The sequence below is a fragment of the Lutra lutra genome, chromosome 3, assembly GCF_902655055.1.
Source record: "Lutra lutra chromosome 3, mLutLut1.2, whole genome shotgun sequence".
In the NCBI taxonomy this organism is placed as follows: Eukaryota; Metazoa; Chordata; class Mammalia; order Carnivora; family Mustelidae; genus Lutra; species Lutra lutra.
The window spans coordinates 140,833,955-140,859,609 of NC_062280.1; the positions used below are offsets into that span (position 1 = coordinate 140,833,955).

General features: G+C 35.0%; 1 protein-coding gene across 5 annotated transcripts in view; it reads right to left on the bottom strand.

The window, feature by feature from the left end:
- The window catches only part of FNDC3A (fibronectin type III domain containing 3A), a 180,232-nt gene that overhangs the window by 13,119 nt on the left and 141,458 nt on the right, over positions 1–25,655 (bottom strand). For all 5 annotated transcript variants that reach the window (XM_047723391.1, XM_047723392.1, XM_047723395.1 and 2 more), the window contains 13 exons: positions 21,298–21,351; positions 17,999–18,123; positions 17,451–17,625; positions 15,883–15,969; positions 9,217–9,355; positions 8,475–8,543; positions 7,312–7,430; positions 5,435–5,540; positions 5,172–5,347; positions 2,660–2,773; positions 1,782–1,931; positions 1,396–1,679; positions 1,083–1,295 (listed from right to left, as the gene is read on the bottom strand). In XM_047723391.1, the coding sequence (XP_047579347.1) occupies positions 1,083–1,295; positions 1,396–1,679; positions 1,782–1,931; positions 2,660–2,773; positions 5,172–5,347; positions 5,435–5,540; positions 7,312–7,430; positions 8,475–8,543; positions 9,217–9,355; positions 15,883–15,969; positions 17,451–17,625; positions 17,999–18,123; positions 21,298–21,351 (1,811 nt within the window). The remainder of the gene's footprint in view (positions 1–1,082; positions 1,296–1,395; positions 1,680–1,781; positions 1,932–2,659; positions 2,774–5,171; positions 5,348–5,434; positions 5,541–7,311; positions 7,431–8,474; positions 8,544–9,216; positions 9,356–15,882; positions 15,970–17,450; positions 17,626–17,998; positions 18,124–21,297; positions 21,352–25,655) is intronic.

Sequence of the window (25,655 nt, forward strand, 5' to 3'; positions counted from 1 at the left end):
TAATAATAACATCTGTAGCAAGGCAAAGAATCTCCTTTTAGAAATAAGACTTTACAAAGTGAACATAAAATTCTGCCAATGGCAAAGGCTAATATTCATAGAGGCATAGATTTCAGAAAATGATCAATATTGTTTGCTCTGCATAATGCTCTTACTGGTGATATAGTATGCTTAATTTCGTATGTTATTTTAAATATGTAAGTACCTCTGAGAGTACTTATGTACAAGTACCATGAATATTCCATTACTGAATATTTGGCTAAGATGCAAACACAACACAAAAAACAAAGTGGGAAAACTTAGGGAAGAGCTGCTAATAGCACTCTGAATCCATAAGATATACAAATTGTTTCTCATAAGCTGAATGAAAAGTAGAAAAGTAAAATTTGAATTCTTAAAATATTAGGAGAATAACACCTGTGGAGGGTATATGGCATTGTTTACATGGGATATAATGTCAGTAAGCGGCCTCAGATTTGCATCTGAATAACTTATATTACACATATTTTGATTTATAATTAAAAATGATTTAGTGGGATAATATATGGCATGGATGTAATGAAAATGTAAAAGATGGCAGCAAAGACAAGAACCTGAGTAGCAAGGGGACTGGCTAATAATCAGAGAGTAAACAAGATCTCACAGTGAGGAACTGAACTGTATTTACTGTGTGCAGGCCCTATGACAGGGTGTGGTGGAAAGTGAGACATAATCCCTACCCTCAAGGATCTCAGAGGCCTTAAACCAATCAATCATTTACTAACAAAACTGCCTCTGCTGGAAATAAGGGTTGAAGAACTTTGTTGTAGCAAAGATTATGTTTCTTTTACCTGCATGAAGAGAGTAAATGGGTTAGAGAAGAGAGCCAAAGAATAGCCCACTTAATTTTTCTCTTGGCATCCCACTCACAAGTTATGAACAGGAAATTGTCACTATATCTTCTGGTGTTTTGAAAACAGCACATTTAAAATTATTTCTTATCAGAATTTTAATCTTGTTTTTGAAAACTAATTTTATTTACTTCTACTGTTAAAACTGATACGCGTAAGAAACTATATAAAGAAGCAATTAAGAACACCTACCTTCCATTCTTATCCTCCATCTGAAGGTGGTACTGAATAGAATCTGTTGACAGTGTTTTTGGGGTTCCTTCCCCCCATTTCAGCTTAAGGTTCTGGTGGCTGAAGGCAACACATTCCAGACGAGGTGGATCAGGAGGGAGGGGCTTAGTTTTTAATTTTATCATGTGGCTGAAAGGGCCAGCTCCAAGGCTATTCAAGGCTTGAATTCGTATTCTAAGTGCCACATTAAGAAAAAGAAAAATCAATTTATGATTATTCTATTTAAAGTTTCTCTCTGGATTAGGCAAAAATTAACATAGTTTGTAGAGTATACCTGTATGTTGTATCTGGTTGCAAATTGTCTATAATATAGCTTGTAACCTTTCCAACTGCTAAGGGCTGTTTATCTCCCAAGTCTATGCTGTAGGCAAGGATTTCTGAGCCATGGTCACAAGGCTTTTCCCAGCTTATTGCAAGGCATGTAGAAGGTGAATAATGGGGATTTTCTATATCATCATCATTTATTTCTTGAAGACAAGTCACAATAGCAGGAACTGATGGTGGAGTCACACAAGCTACTACATCACTGAAAGGCCCTGCACCCACAATACTCAGAGCCTACAAATAAACAGAGCCCGTAAATTAACAAAAACATGACCAACAAAATGCTCACAGAACACAAAACTCCGGCTAGAGTAGAAAGGCCCTGACCACCTTTACCTGGACTCTGCAATAATAGGTAGTTGCTGGTGAAAGTCCTTTTAATTCATAACTGAGACCGGGCCCACAGTAACACATCTGCATACTTCCTTCCACACCTCCCCACTCCAATCGATATTCAGTGACATCAGTTCCATTACTCAAAGGGACCTTTAAATTAAGAAAGGGAAAAGGTTAAGTCTTGACATTGATTAAATGGGTTTTGGGTAAAAATGTTCTTTGCCTGAGCATATAAAAAACCGAATTGCTTTTGAATTTCTTTAAAATGTTTAAGTAGAATTAAAACTGTTCAATATTACTTTTTTATTCATTAGGGTCACCTGAATGTGAGATTGGCCAAAAATATATATATTGGCCAAAAAAATAAAACTCTTTTCAATTAGAAGTCAAAATATGGCTGAATCACTTCAGAAAGAGAATTTTAATGTAAAATATTCTTCAAAATAATCCTATCAAGTAATATAAATGTTAAATCACGTAAGGACATTTTCTTTGTTAAATTTCAAAGGTAACTGAAAATTTATCATTACTATGATTACTATATATGATAAACAAGTGGAGATAATAAATATAAGAGAAATAGTATTATACTGATACCTACAAATGTTTGTTCTTAACATTAAACTCATCAGTAGCTAAATAATGAGACACAACCTTTGAAAAAAATACGAAGCACATCATGAACAAGAAACTACATACTTGTAATGCATATATACCTTACTTAAATGCTTTGAAGAGAAAAAAAATCCACTTTTTACCACATGAATTTTACAGGACTTAACTGTTTGCATAATTTAGGAAATGAAATAAAGAGGATCTCTATTCCTTTATATGAACTATTCTAATCATTTAAAGTAAGTCAATGGGAATTACAATACCTCCCAATTTACTTGGGCACAAGTTGCAGATCTGCATGTAACCTGAGGAGGCTTGCATTGATCTGGTGGTCCAGGGGCTGTAGTAATATCACATTTTTCTGAAAATGGTCCAAACTAGAAAACAAATATAGCCAGTGTTTTCATTTTTTACACACTGATTGCATAGCTCTCCATAAATATTCATAAAAATACGTAAGTACATTATCCATCTTCTTTAAGACTAACTGGTCATAACTCTAAAAGCATTCACAGAAAAAAAGATTTAATGATCATGGAAGTCACTGTGGGGTGTTTTAAAGTTTTGATATTTACTGTGTTTTCTTCTGCTCTTTTTCCTTCATGAACTGTTTCTGTAAGAAGGGCAGGGTATCAGGGAATTAAGAATGTGGAATGAGTCAGAAGAAATTATATGAGTAAAGACAAGGATGCCAATTAAAGGTATGGGAGATGGTAGGCATAAATTATATCTTAAAATTCAGAATAGTTTTTTTTTTCCTTAAGATGTTATTTATTTGAGAGAGAGAGTACACTAGGAGTGCAGCAGGGGGAACGGCAGAGGGGGAGGAGGAGGCAGGCCCTCTGCTGAGCAGGGAGCCGGATGTGTGGCTTGGTCCCAGGACCCTGGGATCATGACCTGAGCCGAAGGCAGATGCTTAACCAACTGAGCCACCCAGGTGCCCCAAAATTTAGAACAGGCTTTTTTTTTTTTTAAATTTTATTTTCAGCATTGCACCACACCCAGTGCTCCATGCAATCCGTGCCCTCTCTAATACCCACCACCTGGTTCCCCCAACCTCCCACCCCCCGCCGCTTCAAACCCCTCAGATTGTTTTTCGGAGTCCACAGTCTCTCATGGTTCACCTCCCCTTCCAATTTTCCCCAACTCCCTTCTCCTCTCTAACTCCCCTTGTCCTCCATGCTATTTGTTATGCTCCACAAATCAGTGAAACCGTATGATAATTGACTCTCTCTGCTTGACTTATTTCACTCAGCATAATCTCTTCCAGTCCCGTCCATGTTGCTACAAAAGCTGGGTATTCATCGTTTCTGATGGAGGCATAATACTCCATAGTGTATATGGACCACATCTTCCTTATCCATTCATCCGTTGAAGGGCATCTTGGTTCTTTCCACAGTTTGGCGACCGTGGCCATTGCTGCTATAAACATTGGGGTACAGATGGCCCTTCTTTTCACTACATAGAACGGTTTTAAAAAGAGTCTAAAATATATAGTCTCTGGAAATGCAGAAAGCAAATATTTATTTGACAAATTATCAGAATCCTGAAAATACAGATTAAGTACACTAGTATTAAAGATGCTATCCCAGTGTACTGCAGCCTTGTTGAGGCTGACAAGATGTTGACTTCAGACAGGAAACAATGACTTATGTTAGAACTGCCAACAAAGTATTGACATAAGAAATTTTAAAATAAGTTTACAGATACAGATACTGCAATCAGTTGGAGAATGGGACTAAAATATAGTTCACTAAAATATGAAATAATGGGAGAGACTTGTCAGTTTAATTTTGTGGAACTGTAATTACAGAGTAAGAAAACAGAATGTTACTCAATTGAGACAACAAACTACTGTTTTGTCCTTAGAGAACCTGCTTTAATGCAGAGATGAGATATGTCCTGGTTGAATGGAAAGGGCTTTGGTTCTGGAGTCTGACAGCCCTGAGTCTGTGGCTTATTTCTATCACTTCTTATTTGTGCGACTGTGGGCAAGGTATTTAGCTTTTCTGAGTCCTAACCTCCTTAGCTGTAAAATGTAGATTATCACCTATTTTGTCCATTTTATGGAGTTGTACAAATACATAGCTAATACTTTTAAAAAAGCCTCACAAAACAAGAAATGCTTAATGTTTTTTTTTTTCCTCCCTTAGGTAAAAATCACCTGAAAGTAAATGCTGATATAATCGGTCTCAAAAAACTTAATTATTATTCTAAGTATTTCATCTTATGGTCTTGTTTCTACTTTTAAACTTACTAAAAGTAAAACCTACTAGCACCACTGGAAAGGCAAACTTCAGGCCAGCTGAAGTCCAGAGTGTCACAAATTATAAGTGGGGTTTGAAAATATGGAGATTCTAGAACAATTAAGTTACTGTATACACTGACCTCTCTCTTCTTTATCGATATAGGCTTATTAAAAACTGTAAAATTTGGGGGCACCTGGGTGGCTCAGTTGGTAGAGTGGCCAACTCTTGATTTTGGCTCAGGTCATGAACTCAGGGTTGAGATCCAGCTCTGTGCTCAGCAGGCTCTGTTTGTCCTTCTCCCTCTGCCTTCCCCTGCTCTCTATCTTCCTCTACCCCCTTTCCCCATGCCCTCTCTTTCTCCTAAAATAGATAAATAAATCTTAAAAAAAGCTAAAAAACAAAAAACAAAAAATAACTGTAAACTTTGGAATCACATATTGAAAGCAAAATGGCTAACTAATGGGTGCAATCATATATGTCATATGAAATACCACTGTGATTATAATTCAATCAACAGTCTTCCTACCCCCATTTTGTTAGCTGCGTGCAATCTGAAGCTGTAAGTCTTTCCAGGAAGAAGGTTGCTCACTGTACATTCTACTTCAGAACCTTGGTAAACTTCTCTCGGTTCATCTTTTTCTACAGGAGACATTTCTACACCATAGCAGAAAATGGGTGATCCACCATCGACCAGAGGGGGTCCTAAAGGTGGAAAGATTTATGTAGTTTAACAAAAGGAGTATATTTAGTGCTAACTTAATAAAAATTTATTACCAAAATGGAAATTACCCCATCGTAACTGTATTTCTTTTGCTTTGGGTCTACCCTGTAATCTGGGAGGGAGGCATGGGCCAGGAGGCACAGCTGGAGTCTGCACAAGTAAAGATTCAGATACCTGCCAAAACAAAAGCAATACAAAACAAAAATGCCCCAACCAAATAATCAGACTGCTTTTGTTAAAGGAAAATAACGTGAACACAAAGACTGCACCAATAATTTGAAATTCTACTTGACTTTCAACTGAAAAGAAATAAAGTTCTAAATAAAATAAAAACCCAATTAAATCATTAAAACTCTAACTTTATAGAGATAAAGACACATTCTATGTGACAATTATACACAAAGAAAGTTACCAGAACCCCCCCGCAAAACTCCTTCTTTTCGTCTTTTCATAATTAAACAACAACAGCAAAACAGCCTTCAACAATCCTAACGGACATTATTTTTGACTCTGTCCAAATGGATTCACATACCTCTTCTAAAGAAGGATGTTTTAACATTCTGTAAATACTGTTTGCTATGTTTTCAGGAGGTTTAGACTGTTTTGCTTACTTTACCGTATACTGTATTTTTAACGTACATACTAATTATGTATATATAATCTTTCCTTTCCTCCTAAAAATAATTAAAAAATTAGGTAAGATTTTCCAAGTATTTGGTATCTCCAGGTATTTAGTATTATTTTAGTTTCTATACTATCTAAAAATATATACATTAAGTTTTACTTTATTTTTTTTTTTAAGGATTTTATTTATTTATTTGACAGAGAGAAATCACAAGTAGGCAGAGAAGCAGGCAGAGAGAAAGGAGGAAGCAGGCAGAGAGAGGGGAGGAAGCAGGCTCCCTGCTGAGCAGAAAGCCCGATGCGGGGCTCGAACCCAGGACCTGGGATCATGACCTGAGCCGAAGGCAGCGGCTTAACCCACTGAGCCACCCAGGCGCCCCCATTAAGTTTTACTTTAAAAGACTTCTCTTAAAAACACTGACACACAGTGCCATATTCCTTATCTGCACTGTATTAATTTTCTTTCTAAGCATAAAATATATCTGATCATCACCTTATTCAGAAAGGTATCTTATACAGAATGCTATAATGCTGAATCAGAAAATTAGAAGCTCTTTTGGGGTACAGTGGATTTCCTTTTTTTAATCCAAGAAGATTTTATTAGATAAAATAAAGCAATTGGATCCCAGGGCCTGTGGGCAGGACTTGCACTCAGTTTCATAATATTCACATTTTCAACACAATACTTATAAATTTATTTTTTAAAAAGGTACCTTCAAAAAAAGAGGTACCTTTATTGCATCAAATTCCATTTGAAAAATTAATATGTGTGCTCCATGAACACATTCTTGATTAAATTCATTAAAAAAAAAAATCACTCCTATGAAAAAACATACCTCTCCAGAACATGACAAATATCTCATATATAATCAATGGCACACTGAATCCATTTTGGTTAGTGGATCTCTAATAATAACTAAGAACTTTTCTGCAATAAGTAAATATCAGAATCTGTGTTTAAACAGTAAATTCTATTTTATGGTTTGTCCTGATACACATAATTTATGAAGCAATCACTCTACAATTATTTCTATCTCTGTTAGGTATGGTTATTAAGCATCATCCTAAAATTTATCTTTATAAGTTTTTCTGCAACATTTTTGTGTATTTGTTTTTCCAAAACTAAACACTAACCAGTCAATACATATTCACTGAACATGGATTATCAGCCAAGTACTATTTTTAGAAATCCTGGTCACTATAAAATTAATCACCTGGGTTACAGAAATTACTTTGGATACATTTCAAATTTTGAGGCAGCATCTGGTGATCCCATCTTATGTGACCCAAACTTGAAAAAAAATCTACATGTAAGTATTACCGCACTCTGTCCTCCATCGCTGATGCAGTAAACTCGTAAACGATAGAAACAACCTGGATTCAGTCGATCACAAAGATGTTCTCTAGTAGCTCCACTGTATATCATATCCCATTTGTTTCCTGTAAGGTGAAGAATTATGTTCAATCAGCCATGTTCAATCAGGTAATGTTTAACGTTCTGGTATCACAGACACAGCAGGTATCCTAGCTTCACTAAGTTAAGTGTTTATGTAATTTGTCAGAAACGATTTAAACTTGTTTCGAATTTCCTGGAGATAATCTAATTTTCTTTATTTTACAGCCTCCTAGACAAATCTGCATGGCTTTGTTGAAATGAAATATCTCTGTAACTCTGTACAAACTTTGGCTTACATTCATAATTTGCTTTTAATTAAGCATTTTAAATGTGTTTACTGGTCCAGTAATGACATTATAACACACAAAGAGTAGAAAAAACAAATAACATAGGAAATTTAGCCTTAATTAAAAGACATTATTTTGCAGGAAACAGTTCATTGCATAGAAATAAAGAAATAAAGAAATAAAGACTGTTAAATGTGTCATTCAAAAACAAAGTTCACGAGGCACAGAGAATATTACTAAAAGTAGTACAATGTAAGTTAAATTTTACAAGATAATTTTTCTCTGATATGTCTGGTTATAAATCTAACTGAATAAACCTTCAGAAGACTTTTTAGTTCAGATATACTGGAACTGAGCAAAGCAAACAAATGAGAAAGGAAATAAAATGTAAATGTAAATTTAATAATATAGGTGTACAGCAGTCTTAGAGATTATAACTTAAAGTGGATCATAACAGGCAAAACACTAACTGCTATAAACAAAGGAAAAATAAAAAGTGAAAGAAAAGATATATAAAATGCAAAGTCATGAAGAGCAGAGGCAGACTGGTATAAATAGAATAAATCTATTCATTTTTTTTTAAAGATTTTATTTATTTGTCAGAGAGAGAGAGAACACGCACGTGCTGAGAGAGCAACAGGCAGAGGGAGAGGGAGAAGCAGGTTCCCTGCTGAGCAAGGAGCTCAATGCAGGACTCGATCCCAGGACCCTGGGATCATGACCTGAGCTGAAGGCAGATGCTTAACTGACTGAGCCACCCAGGTATCCCTAAATCTATTAATTTTTAATAGTTATTCTTACCATTAGAACCTTCTGCCATCTCCACTACATATTTATTGATGGCTGCACCTCCACTGTCTTTTGGTGGGTCTATTCAAAAAAGTAAAAAGTGGTATTAGGCAAAGTACATATAATTAAACAGTGACAGAAATCCTAATAAACAGAATACCAAACCTCAGACTGTAAAAAAAAAAAAAAAAAAAAATCACCTGTAATGTTTTTTTTAATTAGTACCAGCATTTTAAGTAGTGTATAAACAGATGTTCAATAAATGTTTTATTTTTTTTTTTTCAAGTTTTATTTATTTAACAATCTCCACACCCAACTGTGGGGCTCATTTGGGGCTTGAATTCAGGACCATGTAAGATCAAGACTTGCATGTTCTTCTGACTGAGCCAGACAGGCACTCCAACAAATGTTTGTTTTAAGTGAATAAGTGATTTTCATTTTTCATGAGAGCTAGGATGACCCAAGTAACTTTTTAAGCTATAATTTTAGTAATCATTCATTGCACACAGTGCTACCTCTGCTCATAGTCTTAACTGCAGGTTCCAAGTTCTTCCTATAACAAATTTGAACTCTGTATTTGTGTGAGTGCAAAGTCTTCCACAAAAAAAGATACCCAAACAATGAAAGATTCTCACATTTCCTATTGAACTTGCTTGAGCTAACAAATGTACCCAACTATCCTAAGAATTATCTTAATATTCAAATCAGTTTAATCAAATATAAAAGTAATGATGTACAAATATGCATATCTTACCCCAAGTTATTTTAAAACTGTGTGAATGTATCTTTCCTTTAACTGAAGGCTTCACAGGTACTCCTGGTTTATCAGGGCATGTAGTAAATTCTACTACTTCACTTGGATTACTTTTACCTTCTGAGTTGTAAGCAATAACCTGTGACATAAAAAAAACAAAGACTTAAAACAATATTTGATACCTAATGATAATGACTTAGTGAACAAAGTGTTGAGAGATAAATAAGCTCAATCAAATTATAAAGGTAAGTTTTTAGACTGTGATGGCTTGGTATGTGAGAACTGCTTGTCTTCAACAGGGACTCAGCATATATGAAGAATATTTAGGTACAATCCCCTTTTAGAGTCAGTTCTGGGAATGTAAGTTTAAGTCTAAAATTTTGAAACTAATCAAGAATCATAGGAATAAGCTATAATCTGATGATACTTGATAGGCTTTGGGCTTGATTTACTTATTCTTTTACTATTCTTTGAGTTTTAAAAAGACGTCCACGAATTCTTTGAATTTCCTTTATTCATGTAAAGACAAATTCCTCTTACCTTTGAACTGTTCTTAATAACTTGCTTCCAATATAATGTAACAGAAATGAGAGTGTGTAGCTTCCCTACACAAAAATCCATTTGGTGACGAACTAAAGCTTCTGACCAAAAGTCAGAGAGGAACTGAGGGCTAACAACCAACTTGAGTGAACTTGGGAACAAATCCTCCAGTCCCTGTCAAGCCTTCAGATGACTGTAGCCCTAGCTGGCATCTTGACTGTAACTTCACATAAAACCTTCATGAGACCCACTCAGCTAAGCTGGTCCTGAATTCCTGATCCGCAGACCCAATACTTGTTTTTTTCAAGCTATTAAGTGGCACAGCAATAAACACAATTCATATCTAAGTCTTTTTATATCTGACTTTAGAAATTCAATATATATTTTTACCTTATCTCGTCTACTGAACTTAAAGCTCCTTAAGTCAAATATCCAACTTGATATGATTTTCTCTTTTCTAAACCTGCTCCATCTTTGCTCTTTCTCATCAGCAAAGTCTACCTAGTTGCTCAAGTCAAAAATCTAAGAAACATCCTTGATTCTTCCTTCTCTAAACCTACAACTTAAATCTATTAGCAAATCCTGTCAACTCTACCTCTACTTTTCTGTTTTCTGCTACTACTACCTCCTTAGTCAAGGTCTCTTTTATTCTATCTTTTCTGAATGACTACAATATATTACTAACTAGTTTCCTAGCTTCCATTCCTTCTCTGAATTCTATTTTCTACACAACTGCCAAAGGGACTTACTTCTTAGCTTAGAACCTTCCAACAGCTTCTCATTTTACTCAAAATAAAATCTAAATTCCCTATGGTCTACAACACCCTATGTGATTTCACCCCTGCCTACCTCCACTTTACAGTCTTCTGCATTAGCAGTTATTCGCCCTGCCCAAAATGTTCTTTTTGTTATTGACATGCTAACTTCTTCTGGTTATTCAGATTCAAGTGTCATTTCCAAAAGCACTTCCTTGACTACCCAATCATTCTGTTACCTCATCCTAATTTGATTAATCCACGTAGCACTTATCACCAACTGCTATGTGCTTGTTTACTGTCTATTCCCCTAACTAGAGTATTAGTTATTTTGATTACTGTTACATTCTTAGTGTTTAGAATTCTTATATTCTTAGTGTTTAGAATAGTGCTTTATTATAGAATAAATGCTCAATAATTACAGGATGAATGGATGACTCAAGACAAGCTCCATTATGATAGACATGATAGTATACACACGGATGTAAATAAATCTACCCCCAAATAAATCATGCAGCTCACGAGAATGCAGTAAAATTCAGCTCAATTGTTCAATTTTGCTCAGCCATCCTCAGTCCTCCCATGCACGACAATGCATTTTATTTGCTGCTTTACAAACTGGACCACAAAGAGTCAAAACACTTCTCAATATGGTACACAGTGTTTACTCAAACCTAGAACTAGAAGAAACTATTAAAGTAAGAAGAGACTCCCTAAAAACGAGAAAGATCCACTAATTATATTTTTAAGACTATATATTTTGGCACTGCCTCCTTTTACTTCAGTTAGCCATGAAGGTATTAAAGGTTATAAAGCCATATACTTATCTCCCCACCCCCACAATTTTACAAATAATCAAAAAACATTCATTCAGTTCCCCACCATAGAGGGAGCACGGTGCTGGGAACTCCAGGTTTGGTGCACTCTGTATCTTCAACAAGTTTAGAATCTTTATGCAGAAGACAAAAAAGATGTATATGAAAAGATTCAGGCAATAGGAGAAAGATTACTAAGGCATAAAATGGTCCACAAAGGCTTCTGAAAAGGTAAATAGAAGTGATATGAGGTCTTCATGGGCAAGAGCAATAAAAGGGCAAACCTGGGTAAGAGAGAATAGAAAGCCCTGGGTATAGAGCAAAAATAATAGTAAATAGCGAGTTCTGATCAAGGAAGAATAAGTAATCCATCTGGTGAGATAGCCAGTTCAAGTAAGGAGTGAAAGACAGTGCATTTTAAAAACTGAATGTGTCAGAATATAAAAAATCTTATATGAAACTAAGGGAATTATTTGTTTGTTTGTTTGTTTGTTTTTAAGGGAAAGCTGTATTTCGGAAAGATTAATCTAGGTATAAAATGGTAATTAGAAAGTAAGAATAGCTTGATAACAGCACAGAACAGGTTTGGAGATTTAGTATTCTTCAGAACAAAAAATGACAGCTGGCAGAAAGTAAAGAGATGATGTATCCAAGGGAGAAAGGGGCATATAAGTTAGGACTAAATTTGGGCACACTTAGATTAGGGCAAAGGAGAAAGGAAGACCTCATAAAATGACACTGGACAAGATGAGGAGGAGGAAAGTTTATGTACTGTCACTGATGCTGACATGTAAGTGTATAAGTGAATTTCAAAGATGGAAGACAGGAGAAGCTGATGGATCCCAGATGCTAACTGACTGATTTCTCTCCATCTGAAAAAAAAACCTCAAAAATAAGTAATAAGCTACAGTGTAGTATTTAAGGGTTCTAAGCTCAAGGTACTCAGAACTTGATCTTTAGAAGGCTTGCTGCTTAAAAAACTATTTTCCAGGAACTTTAGGAAATAAGAAATCAGCCTCCTACTGGCCCAGAGTCATAGGGAGTGGCCACTAGCTTCTGAAGCTTTAATAATAAGAAATATTATAATTATTATCATTTTAAATTTGGACAACAGGTCTCAGTCAGCTTCTAATGAACCATTTGATAGAGTCGGCATTGTACACTTGTTAACCACTCTGAATTTTAACTGATTTTAAGAATTTTGGCTGCCTTCTTATGCTTTAGATTTTTATTTTCATTTTTCTTTTGTCCTTTAAATTTTTTCATTGTTCTAATTTTGTTTTAGTATTTTGAGTGTCCTAGGATTGTCTGTAGTGTAGAAACTAGAAGTCTTGGCATTTGGTAAACTTGGTCATATTACAATTTTATGTTAATTATGTCATTATTTCTTTATAATCAGTAATATACTATCTAGTCATTGCTTTCCGGATTATAGTATTTTGGACTAGATTATAGATTTATAGTATTTTCTGAGCTTTTGCTTAGTATTCTAAGATTTCTTTAGTGTTAACAGTTTATTTTGATATGTTTTGCTTGAAAGAGGAGTCTGCAATGTCAAAATAGAAAAGAAAGTCTGAGACAGCAATAGGATTTAATGATTCAAAAGCCTGTCAGCTGGCACCCAGCACAAGCAGATTCAAAATGTCCAAGCTTCTAGAAGACCACATAGTCATCATTTTCTATTTTTTTCCCCCTTTAGATCAGTGGTTCTCAAATTTCAGCAAGCCTCAGAATCACTTGGACAGTGCTGAAACACAGATTGCTAAGTCTTATCCCAGAATTTTTGATTCAACAGAACTGAGGGGGCCAGAAAATTTACATTTCTAACAAGTTCCCAGGTGATACTGATACAATGGTCTGGTGATCACACTTGGGGAACTACTATTCTTGGTTATCACTATTACAATTGATTATTTAATAAGCTTTTATATAATCCCTTCCTATAAGCCAGTGATTTAGAGACATTGTTTTCCTATCCCCTCTCTAGTTACTTGGGGGTACTTTTTGTAAACGCCTACTGTCTCCTTGGAGATTCTGATTGTATACCTTGCAATCTGAATGTGACTGCCACAGTGAAACAATTTTAAATAAAAATCTGTAATTTTTTAAAATAGTGGATCATAAGAAATTTACTCCCTTATATGTATATATAACATTTTTGTCTCTATGTGGAAATAACACCATGGTGTTACAGGACAGTAGAATTCTAAGAATTTTAATAAACTTTACCAAATTATAAAGATCTTAACATTTCCCCTTAGAAAATGTTAATCATTTTCTAATCATTACTGAATAATCATAACAATAATCATTACTGAAGCAAAATATAATCCAACATCATCCTAAGAGGAAAACTGAATGAATGTACTTACTTCTTAAGCATTTCATAAATCTTGTAAAAATATGAAAACTCAATTTGGAAAAAATTAAAATCACTCAGTGTTATCATAAGTTTTAAAAATGAAGCTGATATATAAGACAAAGCATAATAAAGATAATTATTATGCTCTTCATAATCAAATCTCATGCTTAAAAATTTTCTAAGGTTCTCAAGGGATAAAATTTATCTTTGCTTTTTAATAGTGAAAACAATTTACAGTAGCTTCTATCATTTATTTGAAATGATTTTATTAAACAAGTACTGAGAAGACAATTCCAATGTTGAATGTATCAACTAATAAGCATCTTGTTGTATTTTTAGAAAAACTTGGGTACAAAAATGTAGGCTGGCTTATATTAATTGGTATATTGACTAATTCAAGCACTGTCTCCAAGAAATAGCAATGTATATCCCTGATCAAGTCAGAGTTAAAAATACCCAGAGAATGGATGCTATACTATGAAAGAAAGAATTTCTGGAATCTCCACAGTACATGAATTTTCAAAGCTTGCTAGTGCTTCAAGTGAGCAAGAATGATACATATAGTTTCCATGCCTCAAGCAAGCAATAAATGACATGTAGAGTCTGTCTGCTTTACACCAGAAATAATTCAGTGTAAAGGCCAAGAGGTGAGCTAAACAAGGCAAGTATCTTTGCTGGGGGATAGGTGGGTTGGCTGGAGGCAGCAGCATTTGCCTAGTAGGGACTCAAGCACCCCGTATAGAACTTTATGGGAGGGGGAGGAATTTGTTCCACAAACTAAATATAATGGACATAACTGGGGCAAAGTTTCTTTCTGATGATGAAGGGAGCTAAAAATAAGAAAAAGGAGAAAACCAGAATTAACCTGTAGTATTGGATTAAGATTGAGGTACGTGTGTAAACTCTGGTTTAAAAAAAATAGATATGTAGAAATATAGATGTAAATGTGTTTGTGCATATAAATTTTGTATGTGCACATACACATATATAGCTCATAGCTCTGTCCACTGAGAGGGTGTCCAGGAGTAGCAAAACTGTTATAGCAATAAGTATACTTACTTCCCAGATTTTGGCTTATAAATACCATTGTCTATTGAAAGGACCCAAGTGCTTTGAGAAACAAAACAATCTCAAGGCTGAAGAAGGGAAAGTACAAGATGAGACTGGAATATCATGTGCCAGAAAGGAAAGGTTTCAAAGAATGATGCGGGGCACACTTCAAAAGGATCTGAAAGCCAGCCTGAAGGGGTTCCTAAATCTCAAACAATTTGAGTCTCACAACTGACAATCATAGTAACAAAAATAACCCACTCAGTAAACAGGAATCCATGAGTTCATATTAATATAAATGAGAAAAGAAAGCTTTTCTTTATAGTATAATGCCAAATAATAAATGTAGAAGGCATAATAAAATTGAAAAATTTTATTTTTATTTTATTTATTTTAGTTGCCACTTGGCAACTACTGATCAGTAATAATGGACTCAGGCAAGAATTATCAATGGATGTTAAAACAAGTACATGAAAGTCTGACAAAAACCAAGATGTTTACATAGTATTTAGAAAATGCTATTATTAGAAAGAGAAAAGGAAAACCTTACAGTGAAGAAACATGGTAAAAATAACCTTCATCAAGTGAACACCAATAATGAGAAAATGAAATTATGTATCGCTTGATATAATGTACTTAGAAAATAAAAGCATTACTTTTTCAGATATTGCTAACAAAAAAGCACATTCTGAATGTGTTTAACAACATCTACATTTTAGAAGATGTTTGCTCACGTTATACAAATAAAACATTAAAATTGATTTGAATTTAAATATATATAGTTTGACAATGTTACATAGTAAGAAAGCAGTAATGCTCATTAGAAAAGTCAAAACTATTTTAACTTTTTATGTTTTTTTGAGTGCAGTGACTGACCATGAGTGGGGAGAGGCAGAGGGAGAGTGAGAATCCTAAGAAGGCTCCACATCCAGTGCAAGGAGCCTGATGTGGGGCTTGATCTCACAATCCCGTTATCATGACCTGAGCCAAAATCAAGATTTGGATGCCCAACTGACTGAGCCACCCAGGCTCCCCAAGCCTGAAACTATTTTAGATTTAAAACCAAGGAGTGAGGTGTATACTTAGCTTTAAGACAACAGGAACAACAAGAATGACAAATTTTATATGGGCTTTCAAAGCTTACCTTAAATTTATACTTTGTACTACGTCTGAGATTCTTTACTGTGTAAGCAAGATCTTCTCCATCATATTTAGGCTTAAAACCATATCCCTGGAAAGTGAAAATAAGCCTTTCTTAGATGTCTAAAAGCAGAAGTATGGGGAATAACAAACATGTAAAAAGACCCAGGTCTTCTTCATCTTCTACTGTGTAAAAGGTGATTAATGCTCTCTTAAGTGTAATACTCACCTTGATACTTCTATCTTGAATGGACAGATCCAGAAATGTTAATGAATGTTTGTAGGGGGATGGAGAACTCCTCCATAAATATAGTAACCAAGAGAAGATCTTTGTGTTGAAGGTAAAGTCAGTCAATGGTAACATCACCATCAGTAAGCGTATCTCTAAAACTAACAGACTTTCCTACACAGATGTTCTAAGAGCTAAACAGAGTTATAACCATTTGACATACTTAACTTGCCCTGTGATTAAGTAAATAGATAAATGGTTGGCTGTGCTGGCAGGAAGGCATGTCACTTAGGTATTGGATTGCTATTTATAGCTCCAGGGACAATGCCTCACTACTTTCCCATTGTTATTTTTAAAAGTTGATATATAATTCACATACTATAAAATTCCCACTTAAAGTATGGAATTCAATCATTTATAGTGTATTCACTATACAATTATCATTGAATCCTAATTCTACAATGAAGCCTGTACTTTACTTTTTGGTTGGCAGTCACTTCCCCTCTTTTCTCATCCACTAATATACTTTCTAATAAATTAATATACTTTCTGAGTATTCATGTTCATTCATGTCATGACTAATTCCGTTCCTTTATATGGTTCAACGATACTCCATTGTAAGGATATATCACACTTTGTTTATCCATACACAATTAATGGACATCTGGGTTGTTTCCACTTTTTGGGTATTATGAATAATGCTATGAACACTCACATACAAATTTCTGTATAAACATGTGTTTTCAAGTTCTCTTGGGTATACAGCTGGGAGTGGACCAATGTATTTTTCACTCAAATTGCTTTAAAGTAGCTCTGAAAAGCTATGAAACTATGTAGAACTAATAGAAGACACCCTAACTCATGTTAGCTACATTTTAGCTCATAGAAGACAAGCCACTGGAAACCTGATTCTGGTGGCACTATATAATGTCATGTGATGCTCTGCATATCTTCTGTGGTGCTTGGGAAAGCATTGTATGAACACAGCTGGAAAAGGTGGACATATTATTTCCTTATTTTTTAGAGCTGCTTAGGCTGAAAGGCTGTGGTGATCTTCCCCCTCTTTATTTTCCCTAAAACATATATATTTAAAAATGCAGTCTATGCTGTTCCTAGGCACAAACATATACAAACAAACATAAAAAAACAAAACTCCCTCCCACACATCAGGAAAAGACAAGACTGAGTTCTTCCTCATTCCCAATTCCTCCTAAATAATAACCAACACCAAGGACTCAAGGATCTGGGAAAGAATCTAACTACTGTGGCACTATTTACTTGTAAGGATTGATGTTACCTGAAATAGGTTTTAAACACTACTTAAAATACATATTTATACTTACTGAAGTTTCTTCCTCCATCTCTAAAATGTAAGAAATTCCTTCATCTGATGGTGTTCCTGAGGGCTTACTCCATTGTAAGGATAACCAAGTAACACCAGCCTTAGTTAATACAGGACTTGCTGGCATGGAAGGGGCACAGCCTGAAGTGTAATATAAGACTTCTTCACTAAAACCACTGTTGAAACAAATCATTTTTAAGAATGAATGAAAAAGAGCTGTTTTTATAGCTAAAGAATTCAATTTGATAAGTGACATTTTCTGAAAATGACAATTTTTGATAACTAATTATAATCCAAATAATGTGTCTTGGAGTTGATAATATTTTCATGGTTACCAGATCAGAACCTAAAAGTGTATTTACTAATACACTTTTAAAACTGTAGTTTCTGTAACTAACATCTTCTCTTACAGCTTTTGCTATGATAGTTAATATCTTTACTATACCAACATAAACTAAAGCAGAATTTTTAGTGGATAATTTGGATTCTGCATAATTTATATTAAGTGAAGTTGACTAAATAATATATTTGCATTAAAATGTATCTTACCTTGTGCCATACTCATTTTTGGCTGACAGTCTAAATTTACAACCCATTGCTGGTGACAGTTTAGTAATTTTAAATTGCTTCTGTAAGCCCATATAACATTGACAAAATTCTCCATTTCCTTTTCCCTAAAAAAAATTGGCTGATTATTATATATCATGTACATTACTGTAAAAAGATAAATCCACAAAATTCCTGCTTGATGAATGACGACATATGAGCTGGTATACATTAAAAGTCATTTTGTTACATGAATCATGGATCTCAAGAGAAAGTAGAGATAACCTACATCTTTTAAATGGTACTTACTGTTCATTAAATGCAGAATTTACAAACTAGAAAGTAGGTATCTCTGTATCTACCTTCTTGAACTAAGTACCCTGTTTTAACTGATGCTAAATGTCTGGGTTTAGTAAAAGAAATTCTTTCCATGTATGGACCCCACAATCTCTATGGGGGGACTGGTAGTAGCAGAAATAGGGTGATCTTTGATATACACAACTAGCAGTGTTCTCAATCTATGAAAAGTTCTGCACAGTTTTAAGGTCCCTAAGTGATTTCCAAACGTCCACCTTAACAGCTGCTAACATTCTATAAAATAAAGATTCTGGAAACACAACAACCTAGGTTTAACAGTAACAGAATATAAGCAGAGAGAAAAACCCGATTATAGGCAAAGAGAATGGGAGAGAGAAAAGTCTGCAGCTCAGGACAACTAAAGAATGTTAGAAGTTTAGGATGCTACATAAAGTAGACACATTTCTTATTCTCCATCCACTCTTCTCTACTGTGTTGGTAGAGGTAAACGGTGGTTTTAAGGTGACTTCTTCAAAGAAAACCTTCAATCTCTATTTGGCTGCTTTACTACACTTTCCTGTTTTAATGGTGTTTACAGTTGATTCTACTGAGTTGTCTAAACAGAAAGTTATATCATCTCTAAATAATAATAATTTTGCCCCCCAGCCCAACCATTATTTGGCTGTACCTGTATGTTCCAAAACATACTTCATTAACGTTAAGTAAAGGTGGGAATGACTGACAACTTTGTTTCAGCCTTGACTAGAAATGCTTTTATTGTTTAGTGATGGTACTTCACTTAATACAAAAATAACTATCAGATAAGGAATTATCTTCCTTTCCTAATTTAGTTTTAATTAAGTGCTAAATATTATCAAATATCTTTTCATAATTTATCAACATATTTTTTTTCTTCTAAATTACTAGGATAGATTTCCTAATTCTAAATTCTCTTAAAACTTCTGGCATAAAGCCTACTTGTTTGTGCCTCATTACTCTTTTAATATAGGCATACCTTGTTTTATTGCACTTCATTTTACTGTGCTTTGCTGATAGTGTTTTTTACAAAGTTTGGTTTGTGCAACCCTGCATCAAACAGTTCTACTGGTACCATTTCTTCAACAGCATTTGTTAACTTTGCGACTCTGTGTCATGTTTTGGTAGTTCTTGTAATATTTCAAATTTTTTCATATTATTGTATTTGTTATGGTGATTCATGGAAGAGGCCAACATATTAACATTAACAGGAGTTTGGCAGAAGCAGATTCCAACCCTCATGAATGATTTTGTGGTTTCCAAGACTTCAACAGAGGAAATAACAGCAGATGTGGTGGAAACAGCAAGAGAACTAGAATTAGAAGTGAAGCCTGAAGATGTGACTGTATTGCTGCAATCTCATGAGAAAACTTTAGTGGATGAAGAGTTGCTTCTTAAGGATGAGTAAAGAAAGTGGTTTCTTGAGAGGGAATCTACTCCTGGTGAAGATGCTGTGAAGACTGTTGAAATGACAACAAAGGATTTAGAATTTTATATCAACTTAGTTGACAGAGTAGCAGCAGGGTTTTGGGGGACTGACTCTAGTTGTGAAAGAAGTTTTAGTATTGGTAAAATGTTATCAAACAGCATCTCATGTTACAGAGAAATGGTTCATGAAAGGAAGAGTCAACTGATGGAGCAAACTTCACCGTTGTCTTATTTTTTCAAGAAGTTGCTGAAGGTACCCCAACTTTCAGCAAGCACTACACCCTCATCAGCCTGCAGCCATCAACATCGAGGTAATACCCTCCACTAGCAAAAAGATTATGACTCATTGGAAGTTCAGATGATGGTTAGCATTTTTAGCAACTAAGTATTTTTTTTAATTTAATTTTTTCAGTGACAACAAAGTATTTTTAAAATAAGGTATGTACTTTTTTTAAAAAAAGATAATGCCATTGTGCCTTTAACAGACTTACAAATATTGTGTGGTATATAACTTTTATATGCATTGGGAAACCAAAAAAATTCATGTGGCTTGCTTTGAGATATTTGCTTTATTGTGGTTGGCTGGAACCAAACCTGCAATATCTTCAAGGTATGCCTACATACTGCTGAATTCCCAAATTATCAATGGAATTTCTTCTATACTCTCTGGCTACTCCTCTTGGCTGTGGTATAAGCAGTAGGAAAAGAGAGAATGTAATAAATGATAATAAAACGAAGTACTACATAACAGAACTCAGTGTGCTTGCTGTGGTAGGCTGAATAATGGCCTACAAAGATATCCAAGTCCTAAAGCGTGGAACCTGTGAATGTTACTCTATTCAGGGACTGTACAGATGTTATTAAGTTAAAGCTCTTGAGATGGAGAGATTATCCTGTATTATCTAGGTGGACCTTAAATGGAATTGCAAATGTCCTTTTTAAAGCGAAAAAGATGTGAAGACAGAAGAGGAAAAAGGCCATGTGATAATGGCAGGAGGGGCAGAAAAGGCTATCTGATGAGGCCATGGGTTCATGGTAATGACAAAGTAATGAAGAGAGCCTCCAGAAGCTGGAAAAGTTAGGAGAATGGATTCTTCTCTAGAGTCCCTAGAAGAAGCATGGCTATAGCGACATCTTGATTTTGGACCAGTGAGAGTCATACTGGATTTCTGCCTTCCAGAAATATAGAAGAATGAGTGTGTGTTGTTTTGAACTATCAGGTTTGTAGCAATGTGTTAAAGTAGCCATAGTAAAAAATTATACTTGCTTTTAAGGCTGATGTGAAAAAAAAATTTCCTTCATTAAGGTAATTACCCAAGAGAGAACTTTGAGGGGTTTAAGTCAAAAACAAAAAATAAAACAAAACAAATAGGGAGGTCCAGTCAGTAATGTTTTCTAGGAACACCATTAATTCGCTCATGCACCACACCAAAAGCATTCATAATGTTTTTAAAGAGGAAAAAACTATTAAAACAAATTATTTCTGCTTGAGGATATATACACATAAATTCCCCCTAATTTAAAAGATCCAATTTACTTACCTCATCCCATTCTAAAATAAAGCTTTGGATTTTAGAACCATTGTCACTAGGTGCCTAAAAGAAATACCAAAAAAAAAAAAAAAAAAAAAAAAAGCACAAATTATTAGAATGTTTGTAAAAGTTACTGTGAGAATCTAATCTGAGGAATCTACTGTGTTGTAGATGTTCTCTGTGGCTTAACTCTGCAAAAATTGCACAGGGAATACAGATATATATGTATTATATAACCCCACAATCCCTTTAACTGCAAGGTAAGAAAACAAAGCAGAGTCTATTCAAGTTTTTCTGAACACTGAACAACTTCCTGTAGCAAGAACCATCTTAACTTTTTAATCCATTTAAAAAATCACTTTGCCTTTTGTCAGAAGGTTTTATCAGCTTTAAGTTCCTAGGATTGACCCTGTCATTTTCATTAAAACTCACTTTACAATCTGTAAGTAATACTGTGTGATACACCAGAGAAGGAAAGAATCAGGAAGCTTAGAAGAACTTCAAGAGGTCACACTGTCTGGATCTTTGCTTCTAGATACCATGTGCCCATTACCTAATATTGCTCATTCAACAATCTATTAATCTCCAGTGGTGAAAATTTTTCTCCCTTAACATTTTATTCTAGTATTTAATCACTCTAGAACTCAAGAATTTCAACCTTATTTCTACTTGAATTTTCTACCATTTCAACTTGCTTCCTCTTTATTCTCACTTTAGATGCAGAACAATGGATCACTTCTCTCCTTATAATAGCTTCATCCATTTGAAGACAACTGACTCTAAGACTCCTTTTATCAAAATTAAATAATCTTAACTTTTAAAATTGTTCTCCAGAGAATTCCTATAATTCTCTGGACTCTATTTGGTTTTTATATAATATTGCCAACCATATATTTTTAAAAAGATTTTATTTATTTATTTGAGAGAGGGAGTGACAGAGAGTGAGTGAGCATGAGTGGGGAAGAAAGGCAGAGGAGAGGGGGAAGCAGACTCCCCACTGAGCAGGGATCCTGATGTGGGTCTCAGTCCCTGGACTCCAGGATCATGGCCTGAGATGGCAGGTCTGCCTTAAGTGAAGGCAGATGTTTAACTGACTGAGCCACCCAGACGCCCCCATTGTGAACCATGTTAAGAGCAATCAAGAGTGGTCAACTTTTTAATAAAGAACTTTTTATAACATGGAGGTCCAAATTATTTGTTGGCCATTAACACAGATCTTGTGTTTAAAAAATTTTTTAAATTATAATTTTTAAGTGGTGAATATGACTGGAATTTGCTATGTTAAGTTACAGGTGTGGTAGTTCAAAGTAACTACAGTATGGATGGGGCAGAAAAAGAAACCTTGGGAAATTCAACTCTTATAGAGCAAAGGAAGAGAATCCCAAGGCAGAGAAGATTGCAAATCTCAGCAAGAAGTGTGTGGTATAAAAATATATTTCCCCATGATTAATGCCTCCAGATTGCTCTAGTCTAGCTGCTAAGGTTGCACATTTATTTTCCTTAATTTTTCCTACTTTATTTTGTGAGGCTTTCCAAGTCAAGGAAATGGATTCTCTTCAACTCCCTGAAGAAGCATGGCTATGGTGACACCTTCAACAACCTGTGACCATTTCTCCAAGTTAGAGGGGAAACTATTAGGTGTAAAGTGTTATTAAAGTGTTTTTACCTTATCTCATTTAATACTCAAACCAACTCTTTGTAGTATTATTATCCAAACTATACAAAAGAGGAAATGGAGGCTTTAAAGAACCCAAATAAGTTGCCCCAGATCACTCAGTCATTAAGAGAACAGAGCTGAATTTATTCAGACACAAAACCAGTGTTCCTACCCAGCAATATTCTAGAAGCTGAGCAACAGGAGGTCTGGTAGGTATTAGTAATTATGAGAGAGTAGAAGACCAAGTTCAGTTAGCTTTTTATCATCACCATGCACTGGCAACTCTAAACAATGTCAGCTGATTCAATACTTCTCTCAAGCTGCTACCTCACGTGCCACCCATGCCATGATTCTGATGCCATGTTAACCCCCAGATAATATTTTCAGATTGTATGAAGCAACAGAGTCAAAAGATCTGATACTTAAGTCATAAACTACACTAAGCCAGTTTTCCTCAATTTTAACATTACATAGCAACAATAGGTATTATGTTTATTATGTTCCAGGCACTATTCTATGGGCTATATAGGTATTATCTGATAATCCTCCCAACAACTCCAGGTATACAATACTATCCCCAGTACCAGTACAAATGATTCTCTCTTTCCCCAATCGTGCTATTACTATGGACATACAGGTCTATTTCTTGAAGAGTATAAGCCTGGGTAACCTGAGTAGGCAACTAAGAGACCTAGGGCATAAGGGCACTTTTTACATCTTATGCAGACTTGCTGGGCTACTGTTAAAGACAAATTTCAAAATTCAATGTTATTTTATCTTCAGAATAAATAGCAGTACCCTACTGAAGTCTGAACCTACATGAAAGGCACCAGGCTGCTACCCTAACGGCCCTACCAATAAAATGCTACTCTAAGTGACATGAAATAAAATTAGTCATACTTACCACAAACAAAAATGTATGTATGTACATACTTGTCTGATTTACTTGTGCTAATAGTACTTTTTAACTGTATAAACCATCTAACAAGGGACTAATAAGCCCCAAACAAGTTTTCAGAAAGAAAGCTAGCCCTGAGTTTTGCTCCTGGGGTAAGAGTAGATAATTAAATCAAGACTAGTACTTATTTTCTTAATATAAATCAACAGTTGCTAGGAGGGGTGGTACTCCCTTCTAGGGCATGTTTAGAAATTTTGTGGGGGTGTTTCTGACCATCACAATAATGGCAGGGGGAGTAAAGGCTGCTTTTTACAAGTGGGGATCAAGGATGCTATCAATTCTGCACAGTGTGGGAAAATCAATACAATGAAGAATTTTTCTCTTTCTCTAGAACTTTTGAATGTCCTCTTGGACATCCATGTAGGTGAAATATATGTTTAAAATTATCAGAGCCTAGAACCCAATTCCATTTTACAAGGTATTTTTTCTATAGTTTTAAGTTACTGGATTTTCCCAAAATGTAACTACTCTGCAATCTGAGAAAGGCTGTATTACATTTGTTTGGAAATTTACCAAGACCATATATCATTTCAGTAATTCATGTCTCCCAATGACAATGCTGTCTGTGCTATGTGAATTATCGATTCTATCTGTGGTGTGTGTTCATTTCATCATATCTTCTTGTGCAGCTGGGCACAAAAAATTTACACATTAGCAAATCTATTATTCTATTCTATTATTCTATTAAAATAGAGAGTATTTAATAGAGTATTATAAAATTATATTATTATAAAATAGAGTATTTAGTGGAATATCCCTTAAAATATTATATATATATATGTGTATATATATATATATATATATATATATATATATATATATTTATTTATTTATATATATATAAAATTAACATATAATGTATTATTAGCCCTAGGGGTACAGGTCTGTAAATCGCCAGGTTTACATACTTCACAGCATTCACCATAGCACATACCCTCCCCAATGTCCATAACCCAACCACCCTCTCCCTACCCACCTCCCCCAAGCAACCCTCAGTTTGTTTTGTGAGATTAAGTCTCTTATGGTTTGTCCTGATCCCATCCTGTTTCCTTTTTTCCTTACCCTCCAAATCCCCCATGTTGCCTCTCAAATTCTTCATATCAGGGAGATCATATGATAATTGTCTTTCTCTGATTGACTTATTTCACTCAGCATAATACCCTCTAGTTCCATCCATGTCATCGCAAATGGCAAGATTTCATTTCTTTTGATGGCTGCATAGTACTCCATTGTATATATATATATCACCTCTTCTTTATCCATTCATCTGTTGATGGACATCTAGGTTCTCTCCATAGTTTGGCTACTGTGGACATATAAATTGCTATAAACATTCGGGTGCACATGCCCCTTTGGATCACTACATTTGTATCTTTAGGGTAAATACCCAGTAGTGCAATTGCTGGGTCATAGGGTAGCTCTATTTTCAACTTTTTGAGGAACCTCCGTACTGTTTTCCAGAGTGGTTGCACCAGCTTGCATTCCCACCAATAGTGCAGGAGGGTTCTTCTTTCTCCGCATCCTTGCCAGCATCTGTCATTCCCTGACTTGTTCATTTTAGCCATTCTGACTTGTGTGAGGTGGTATCTCATTGTGGTTTTGATTTGTATTTCCCTGATGCCAATTGGTATGGAGCACTTTTTCATGTGTCTGTTGGCACTCTGGATGTCTTTTTTGCAGAAATGTCTGTTTATGCCCTCTGACCATTCCTTGATTGGATTATTTGTTCTTTGGGTGTTGAGTTTGATAAGT